The following is a 10,840-nucleotide window of genomic DNA, read 5'->3' as shown; positions in this document are numbered from 1 at the left end:
CTTGAGCCATAGGTGCCGAGCCGGAACTTTTCATATTAGTGTAGACAACCTTCTGCAGGCCAAGTCCCTAGATAGCCAAAGGCCAACTTTGTAAGCAGACCCTTCTAAAGATCTGCTATGTTAAATCTTTTGTGTATAATCTCTATATTCTCTGGAATATCAAGTTTTAGAAAGGACAAAAATAAAGGTTGGGCATAGTGACTCACGGCTGTAATCCTACCAACTCTTGCAAGCTGTGATAGGTGGATTGCCTGAGCTCAGGAGTTTAAGGACCAGCCTGAGCAAAAGCAAGACGGCATCTTTACTCAAAGTGGAAAAATTAGCCAACCATCAAGGCAGGTGCCTATAGTCCCAGCTACTCAGAAGGCCAAGGCAAGATTACTTGAGCCCAGGAGTCTGAAGTTGCTGTGAGATACAACGTCAGGGCACTCAACCCCAGGGCAACACAGTGAGACTCTGTCTTAACAAACAAACAAATAAAAAAAAAAATACAACAACAACAACAACAACAAAAACAAACCTAGCCAAGAGCAGTGGCTAACACCTATAATACTACCACTCTGGAAGGCCGAAGTGAGTGGATAGCTTGAGCTCACAGGTTCAAGACCAGCCTGTGCAAAAAGTGAGACCCCCATCTCTACTAAAAATCGAAAAAACTGAGGCAAGAGGATCACTTGAGCCCAGGAGTTGGAGGTTGCTATGAGCTATGACACCATGGCACTCTACCAAGGGTGACAAAGTGAGACTCTGTCTCAAAATAATAATAATAATAATAAATGAACGGTAGGGATATAACATATAATACATTAGTCTTTCTAAAAATTATTTGGAAAGTAGGCCGGGAGTGGTGTCTCACACCTGTAATCCTAACACTTTCAGAGGCTGAAGCAGGAGGACTGCTTGACCCCAGGAGTTTAAAGTTGCTATGAAACAGGCTAATGCCACAGCACTCTAGCCTGGACAACAAAGTGAGACTCTGTCTCAAAAAAGAAAATTATTTGGAAACTGAATTCATAGAAGGCTTAAGGTTGGCTAGGCAAAATGGCTCACATTTAGAATTCTAGCACCCTGGGAGGCCAAGGTGGGATGATTTCTTAAGCTTAGGAGCTTAAGACCAGCCTAAACAAAAGTGAAACAGAAAAAAATAGAAAAAATTAGCCAGGTATTGAGATAGGCACTTGTCCCAGCTACTTAAGAGACTGAGACAGAAGAATTGTTTTAAGCCCAGGAGTTTGAGGTTGCTGTGAGCTCGGCTAATACCATGGCACTCTAGCCTGGAGCAATAGAGTGAAACTATGCCTCAAATTAAATAAAATAAATCAAAAAAAATATTATATAGGTTAGAATGTTCTCAATCCTCAAAAAATAGGGTCTAAGTAAGAGCGAAACCCCGTCTCTAAAAATAGCTGGGCATTGTGGTGGGCACCTGTAGTCCTAGCTACTTGGGAGGCTGAGACAAGAGAATCACTTGCACCCAACAGTTACAAGTTGCTTTGAGCTTGTTGCTATGAGTTATGACACCACAGCACTCTATCGAGGGTGACATAGTGAGACTCTGTCTCAAAAAAAAAAAAAGGTCTAAGCAAGAGTGAGACCCCGTCTCTTAAAAATAGCTGGGCATTGTGGTGGGCACCTATAGTCCCAGCTACATGGGAGGCTGAGACAAGAGAATCGCTTGCGCCCAACAGTTACAAGTTGTTTTGAGCTATGCTGCCATGGTACTCTATCAAAGGCAACAAAGTGAGAGTCTGTCTCAAAACAAAAAAAGAAAAAAATAGGGTCTATAGGAGCTAGTCAAACTTTTTTCCCCTCTGTCACACCTTAATTACACAATTGCACAAACATTAATGAAAGCTGATTAGCAAAAGAAAAAAGGTCTGTGCATACTTTTTACGATATCTGACACCATAGACAAGCAAAAAACGTCCTCACAAAATCAGTATGTATCCTATGGGCTGCATGTTGAACATCCCTATAGATAGATATTTCACTTTTCTAGGTGTTTTGAGCTTTCTTGTTATACTAAATCAAATGTGATTAAACTTGGGAGTGTGTAGCAATACTCAATTAGCATTTACAGTCTCTACCGGATTATAAAACAAAAGCTACTGTATGAAATCCTAGACACTTCTTTTTCAAAATGCTAAATTTAGTCTCACAGTATTACCTGTTCTTTTACATACATGTACTGTACCTGACAAACTGGATCAAGACCCATTTTTCTTCTGAGGAATTTTTCTACATGCCCAATAGTTGCTTCTCCAGAGACTCGAACAAACTTCTTTTCCAATGGCTACAAAAATAGATTAAAAACCATTTTCAGAATATATATGTATGTATGTACACAAAATATGTAAACCTTAAAGCAAACCGTAAAGATGATTCAATAGACTCCTGAAAAAAATTACTATCAAATTTGAGTTAATTTACATATTAAAGAAGAAAACCAGAAATTCTCCTTAGCTTCTCCTTTCTGAAAAGTATGTTAACTTGTTTATTTTTTTTAGTCACCCAGGCATGATCATTCCTATGATCTAGACAAAAATGGCAAAGTTCTTGTGTTCATTTAATGCATGTATAGGAATGAATACCTCACAAAAGAAGGCAATCACTAATGAGATAGAGTAGCGTCCCCACTCTCACACTGGAGGCCCCATGAAGGTACCGTGTTTCCCCAAAAATAAGACACTGTCTTATATATATATATATATATATATATTTTTTTTTTTTTTTCAAGAAGACATACTAGGGCTTATTTTCAGGGAATGTCTTATTTTTAGTAAGTATAATACAACAATCTACATTTATTCAAATACAATTAAGTCATCTTCTAGAACCTGATAGGGGGAGCCAACCTTGTTGGTGGGGCTGGCACTAGTGATGTGTGAACTCCTTTCCCCTAGCCATTTGCACGTGCGCATTGGATCCCTGCGACCACAGTTACCACATATGCACCTGCACAAGTGTGAATGGCTTGGAGAAAGGAGCTGTGGCAGATAAAAGGTATTCCAGTCTTCCTTACCACTCCATGCCAAAATGCATGGCATGGCTATGCAGATATGCTGCATAGCCATGCCCATCACTAGGTCTTATTATTGGGCTAGGGCTTATATTTAACAAATGCATAGAAATCCTGCTAGGGCTTATATTTTGGGTAGGTCTTATTTTGGGGAAACACAGTATCTCACTGCAAGTGGCACTACCTGATTAGTATGAGAATCCCATAGGTGCCTTGAGAAGCTGTTATTTTGGATAACCTAAGTAGATGCCTGTCTGCCACTGCACTTCTGAAAATCAATTCCTAGAGTTTACTATCTCAATAGCAGGTTTCGGGTATGCTAGCAAAGGACAATCCAATTTTTTTCATTTCTAAATTTTTAGTGGGCCCTCAATCTGTTTCGTTAAAATTAATCCAATTTAGCAAAAGTTATCAATGCTACAATTCTTAGATCACTCAAAACAGAATTATAAGGTATGCTAACATGTGAAAGGAAAAACTGGCTTTGGCTTTTTAAACTAGGTTCTCAAATGGTTAACCTTAGTCTTCATAATCCATGCTCACAAAATTAATAGGGTTTCCCCCCACCCCATATAATTCAGACTCAGTTTTTTAGAAGAATTTTTTTTCTACTTGAAAACCAGTTCTTAAGTAGATGGTCAATTCATTGTTTTTTCCATTATACATGATAGCTTCCTACTATATACAACTAGATAGAAAAAAAAAACTTGTAGATGCCAATTAGTGTAAAATTAAGGCAGTCTTTCCTGCCATCTATAACACAAAAGGTTAATTTGATATGGAAGTTATTATTATTATTTTTTTGCAGTTTTTGGGCTGGGGCTGGGTTTGAACCCACCACCTCTGGCATATGGGGTCAGTGCCCTACTCCTTTGAGCCACAGGCGCCACCTTGATAAGGAAGTTGAAGTAAGCTAGTCCAAGATCTCTGCTAGGGAGATCTTGTTTTTCTATTTTTTTTTTTTTTTTTTTTTGAGACAGAGTCTCTGTTTATTCCCCTTGGTAGATAGAGTACCGTAGCATCATAGCTCACAGTAATCTCAAACTCTTACACTCAAGCAATCCTCTTGTCTCAGCCTCTTGAATAGCTGGGACTACAGTACCCATCACAATACTTGGCTGTTTTTAGAGATAGGATTTAGTGAGATAGAATCTTACTTAGGCTGGTCATGAACTCCTGAACTCAAGCAATCCGCCCACCTCCGCACCCCGAGTGCTAGGATTATAGGCACGAGCCACTATACCCGGCTGTTTCTATTCTTCAATAAAAAGATAGCTATCAAGCGGTGCCTATGGCTCAGTGAGTATGGCACCGACCCCATATACCAAAGGTAGTGGGTTTGAACCCAGCCCCGGCCATAGCCAAACTGCAACAAAAAAACAGCCAGGCATTGTGGCAGGTGCCTGTAGTCCCAGCTACTCCAGAGGCTGAGGCAAGAGAATCACCTAAACCCAAGAGCTGGAGGTTGCTGTGACGCCACGGTACTCTACCAAGGGCAACAAAGTAAGACTCTATCTCTAAAAAAAAAAAACAAAACAAAAAAGCAAAAGAAAAGATAGCTATCAATTGAAAAAGCCTAGAAACAGTAACTGACCTAGTAGCAAAGCAAACCAGATTGTGATTTTGAAATACCAATGACTACCAAAATGACCTAGGACCCCTTGAAAAAATGATTTATTCCATATGTGGGGCAAGAGAGGTGCAAGATAAATCTGTACTATCTTAATTTCCATCTTTATCATAGCATATCATGTCTCCGAGAAGAAAATTTGAACATCAATAAAGAGAGTAACTGAAATGGATTACAATACATTATGTTTAAATCTACATAATAAATTACAAACAAAAACAAAACCGAATTGATCATGAGTGGAGTATGCTAGTGAACCAACCCATTACTTTGAACCATAAATAAGAGAGAGAATCAGCGTTTATCCTGCCTTTCTTACATGAACAGAGCTACAGGATAACCAAATAGATAAGGGGCCTTGGCCTTCATAACTAGGTTTATAGTTATAGAAACTAGTTATAGTTTCTCTGTAAGGAGAAACCTTACAGAACTATTTCAGTTAATAAAAAAGGAGGGATAGCATAATTTTTCAACTTTTAGCAAATCACTTTTATACAACTGAGAATCAATGGCTGCTAACATTACAGAGAGACACAGACAGGTTTGGTGCCCGCCAGCCACATATACTGAGGGTGGCGGTTTGAACCCAGCCCAGGCCAGCTAAACAACAACAACTGCAACAACAACAACAACAACAACAAAAATCGCCGGGTGTTGTGATGGGCGCCTGTAGTCTCAGCTACTTGGGAAGCTGAGGCCAGAGAATTGCTTAAGTCCAAGAGTTTGAGGTTGCTGTGAGCTTGATGCCACTCTAGCCAGGGTGACATAGTGAGACTCTGTCTCAAAAAACAAAACAAAACAAAGAGACACAGACAGACATTATATGCCTCCTGCTGAATAACAACACCCATACTTATGCTATACTCTTTTTTCTATTTTTATACTTATAATACTTATATTATAAAGTATTATAACATATAATACTTTATATTATAATACTACTATATTTATTTACTTACTTAAATAAGTAAATCAAACAGAGTCTCTCTCTGTCACTGTGAATAGAATACTCTGTTGTGATAGCCCATAACAACCTCAAACTCTTGGGCTCAAGAGATCCTCTTGCCTCAGGCCTCTTGAGTAGCTTGGGACTACAGGTGCCCATCACAATACTTAGATAATTTTTTTCTATTTTTAGTAGAGATGTCTCACTCTTGTTCAGATTGGTCTCAAACTCCTGAGCTCAAGCAATCCACCTGTCTCAGCTACCCAGAATGCTAGGATTATAGGTATGGGGCACACTAGCCCCACTTATGATATATTCTTACCCCCCCCCACTGTCAAATCAGTCCGCACAACACTGATATTTAATTACCAGTTTATGAGAAAGAAAGAAGACAAAGAATATATTAAATTACTTCACAGAGATGCAACATGAAAACTCAATCTGTAGGAAGCTATAAGTAATTCCATTTTGTCATAATTACGAAAGGAAAAAGGGAAAATTTAGATTTAAAGATCTATCAACCAACAGCAAGTGATTCTGTTTTACCAACAATGAATTACAAAACAAACAAACAAAATGGCCATGTAAGGTAGCTGATCCCTGTAATCCTAGCACTCTGGGAAGACTGCTTGAGGTTAGGAGTTCAACACCACCTTGAGCAAGAGCTAGATTCCACCCCTACTAAAAATAGAAAAACTAGCCTAGCATCTTGGCAGGTGCCTGTAGTCCCAGCTACTCAGGAGGCTGAGACATGATGATTGCTTGAACCCAGGAATTTGAAGTTGCTGGGAGGTAGGCAGATACCATGGCACTCTAGCCTGGGTAACTGTCTCCAAAAAATAAATAAATAAATAAAAGAAATTTAATAGATCTATCAACCAATAGCAATGTGTGACCTTTAGAACTTTATTTGGTCTGACCTTAAAAAAAAAAAAACTACACTATTCCACGGCTCATGATATATAAACTACTATGATAAAACTACACTATTCTGGGCAGTGCCTGTGGCTCAGTGGGTAGAGCGCCAGTCCCATATACCGAGGGTGGCAGGTTCAAACCTGGCCCCAGCCAAACTGCAACAAAAAACAGCCAGGTGTTGTGGCGAGCACCTACAGTCCCAGGTACTTGGGAGGCTGAAGCAAGAGAAATGCCTAAGCCCAGGAGTTGGAGGTTGCTGTAAGCTGTGACGCCACAGCACTCTGCCGAGGGTGATAAAGTGAGATTCTGTCTCAAATAAATAAATAAATAAATAAAAATAAACTATACTATTCCATGGCTGATAAGATATTTTTCTAAGTGGACTGCAAACGAGATGATTAAAATTTTGAACACTGACCAGACATTTGATCAGGGATCCTCAAACTTTTTAAACAGGGGGCCAGTTCACTGTCCCTCAGAACACTGGAGGGCCGGACCACAGGCTCCAGGATGAGTCAGCTAAGCAGGACAGGCAACAGCAGCAAAAACACTGGCGGGCTGGATAAATGTCCTACGTGGGCTACATGTGGCCTGCAGGCCGTAGTTTGAGGACGCCTACATTTGATAATAGGGGTTAGGTGTAATGGCTCATGCCTGTAATCCTAGTATTCTGGGAGGCTGAGCTGGGAGGAGGATTGCTTGAGCTCAGGAGTTCAAGACCAGCCTGAGCAAAAGCAAGACCATGTCTCTAATAAAAATAAAAAAATTACCTAGGTGTTGTGCCAAATACATGTAGTCCCAGTGATACCAGAAAAGTGGCGCCCCAGCCAGCTCAGCCGAGCGGGGCTTGGGGACCTGCCACCTCTGTCTTGGTGGCAGCAGCAGGCAGAGGAACTGGCAGGTTGGAGCAAGCGGATGAGAGCTCCCCTCCCCCACCAAAGGCTCCAGTAGAGCGGCACTAGAGGACCGGACCTGCCAGCTCTGCCTCGGCGGCAGCTGGCACAAAAACCAACAGGCTGGAGCAAAATTAGCCAGGGATAGTGGTGCATGCATCTACTCCCAGTTTCTTGAACCCAGGAATTCAAGACTGCAGTGAGCTATGATTGTACCACTATACTCCAAACTGGATGACAGAGGGAGACCCTGCCTCTAAACCAGTAGTTCTCAAGCTTCCTAATGCTGCAATGTATTTTCATTGTTAAAAAGGAGTCACGACCCACAGGTTGAGAACCACTGCTCTAAACAAACAAACAAATGAATAAATGAATAAATAATAAAATAACCAATGATATACTCAAACTAAAATTCTAACTTATAAATACATTATTTACCAGTTACATTTTTGTATTCCAAAATGTTTGCACAAAACAAATTATAAACAATGCTTCTATTCAAAGTTTCTATTGACTTAATTTTTCTTTTCTTTCTTTTTTTAAAGAGGGCATTGTCATGTTGCCTAGGCTGGACTAGATCCTCCAGCCTTAGCCTCTCGAGTAGATGGGACTATAGGCACATGCCACCATATCCAGCTTGGCTTAGTTGTTAAAAACAAAAAGAACTTTATTGAGATGTAACTTATATTACTATTAAATTCACCCTTTAAAAGTATATAATTCAGTGGATTTTAGTATATTTACAAAGTTGTGCAACCATCACCATTATCTAATATCAGGATATTTTCATCGCTCCCAAAAGATGAAACCTGTACCAATTAGCAGTCACTCCCTATTTCATCTCTCCCCCACCCTCTAGCAACATTAACCTACTTTATATTGCTATGGATTTCCCTAACTCATATAAATGGAATCAGATAATATCTGGATGGCCTTTTGTGACTAGCTTCTTCCAATTAGCATAATGTTTTCAATGGAAATATAATATTTTATTTATCCATTCATCAGTTAATGGGTATTTGGGATCTTTCCGATTTGGAATTTTACCTCAATAAATTTTACAATTTTTCTTTTTTTCATAGTTTATTTTTCCCATCAAATCCAAATAAGTATCATACGTTGCAGTGAACTGGTTCCACCTATTTTAATCAACAGGTTCCAGCTATAGCTTCCCTCTTCATCTCTTTCATTTTCAATTTATTTGCTAAAGAAATAGAATTGGTTGCTATATAGTTTTTCATTGTCTTGATTTGGCTTATTATATCCTCAGTGTCATGTAGAATGTTCCTTTGCTCTTGGTATTTCCTGTATATTAGTAAATACAGAAGCATGATCATCTTCACGGTTGTTTTTGGTGAAAACACTTTATAGATGGTACTGTCATCATAGATTTTTTTTTTTTTTTTGAGACAGAATCTCACTTTGTCACCCTTGGTAGACATCACAGCTCACGGCCTCAAACTCTTGGGCTTAAGCAATTCTCTTGCCTTAGCCCCCCAAACAACTAGGACTATAGGCGCCCACTACAACACCCGGCTATTTTTTTGTTGCAGTTGTCATTGTTGTTTAGCTGGCCCAGGCCGGGTTCGAACCCGCCAGCCTCACTGTATGTGGCTGGCACCGTAATCACTGTGCTACGGGCACTAAGCCAAAGATTTTTGATATGTGAAAATCAAAACTATATAAATATTCTAGGTACACACATGTTTTTGCAGAAGCAGTAGTCGAACATTTCAATTCATTCTCTGGTTCCGTCTTCATAAGGTTTTTAACTCTGTTGGCCTTTCTAACTACTACAGTTTATTAAACAGATGTCTTCAAGTAACACTAGCAGCACATAACCCTGTGCTTGAACTATACAGAAATTTATCTGCTACTCCCTCAACTACTGCACTGCTATGAAACTATTTTCTAAAGTTGATCACCACTGGCTTGATGTTTTACAACTTAGAAGAGGTTCAAAGTTACCAAAAAATCACAAAGACTTAACACTAGATTCCCTCCATCACAGTGATCTCAGAAAAACATCTATAATATACTTAATCTAGAGAAGTATCTGTCTATTCCTATGCTTTAATTCACATCTCTAAGTTAGTGTGCTCATAAAGCAAAACAGTACACTCTATCAAATCAGGTATAATTCACCCAGTTTTTAGTACAGACTTTGACAAAGTCACTGAAAATCTACCCAGATCAAAGTCACTTACTCCTTATATATTTATAACCCCAACTATTAAGCATGATTTACCTCATGTAAGTTAGCTTTTCCTGAATGACTCATACCATAGCGACATAACATACAATGGCACCTGTGATTTGGGGGCCTTTAAAAGAATTCTGAACTTAAATATGTTACAAAGGAGTGCTTTCTTATTGAACAATTGAAGTAACAAGTTAGGACAAGTTAACTGGAGCCAAAAATGTTACATGAAAATAAAATTTTAAGCTCATATTTAACACTAAATGCCAACTATGCAAAAAATGCTTTGAAATATCTTTTACAACCAAATTAACATAGCATTTGGTTTTAGAGTTTTAAAAAGTATTCACTTAATTTTCCTTAGACCACTTCTGAATAACAAATCCCTACTTAAGAATTTTTCTTCATAAACCTATTAGGAGAGTGTTATTAAATGTACTTCATATTTAAATAATTTTTATTTATAAAATATATTTATTGTAATTGAAGACAATCTCCATTTGGCTACTAATCTTACTCAAACTTGTGCCTTTTGTGAAATGAATGAAAAAAATAAAAGTAAAATACCTTAAAATGTCCCGTGCCTTCATTAGCACTGAAAAATGAGAGCAAAATTAATCAATATTTAATACTTTAAACTATGTTTATTCATAAAACATAAAAATAACAAATATAATTATTTGAGAAACATCAATTCATACCTAAACCATTATGAAATAAATAAATATAATTATCATTTCTGCCACCTAGTGGTAAGGCAAAGGCAGTTTAATCCAGTATTTTACACCACTTTACATACTTAATTTTAGAAGTGAAATGTATATTCTTTCTTTTTTTATAGAAAACATATCAGGATTAATTTATTTCCTCCAGCTTTACTGAGGTATAATTGACAAATAAAAGGTATGTTTATAGAGTACAATGGGTTATTTGATATAATTTATATACACTGTAAAGTAATCAAAGAAATAACTAACCCAACCAACTTAACACATCTATCAACCTCACATACTTTTTGTAGTAAGAACATTTATGATCTACTCTTAACAATTTTCAAGTCATACATTATTAACTGTAGTCATGTTATAGAACAGATTCCTAGGAAAAAGCATATCTTAATAGTTAAGATTTCTTTCCAATTTACAAATTTAACATTTTCAAGCTAAATGGAAAATGTTTTTCTTTAAATCATAATTAATGTGATTTTTCACAATAATATTTCTTTTTTTTTTTT

The 10,840-nt window shown here is 37.9% G+C and overlaps 1 protein-coding gene across 1 annotated transcript in view; it reads right to left on the bottom strand.

The window, feature by feature from the left end:
• The window catches only part of PCGF6 (polycomb group ring finger 6), a 34,586-nt gene that overhangs the window by 9,214 nt on the left and 14,532 nt on the right, over window positions 1–10,840 (bottom strand). The window contains exons 7-8 of the mRNA XM_023511774.1: window positions 10,174–10,201; window positions 2,195–2,293 (exon numbers count right to left, since the gene is read on the bottom strand). Of these exons, the coding sequence (XP_023367542.1) occupies window positions 2,195–2,293; window positions 10,174–10,201 (127 nt within the window). The remainder of the gene's footprint in view (window positions 1–2,194; window positions 2,294–10,173; window positions 10,202–10,840) is intronic.

The sequence above is a fragment of the Otolemur garnettii genome, unplaced genomic scaffold (genome assembly GCF_000181295.1).
Source record: "Otolemur garnettii isolate 467f Iridium unplaced genomic scaffold, OtoGar3 scaffold00021, whole genome shotgun sequence".
NCBI classification, from domain to species: domain Eukaryota; kingdom Metazoa; phylum Chordata; class Mammalia; order Primates; family Galagidae; genus Otolemur; species Otolemur garnettii.
The sequence above is the reverse complement of the archived record's forward strand: the minus strand, read 5'-3'. Positions and strand labels throughout refer to the sequence as shown.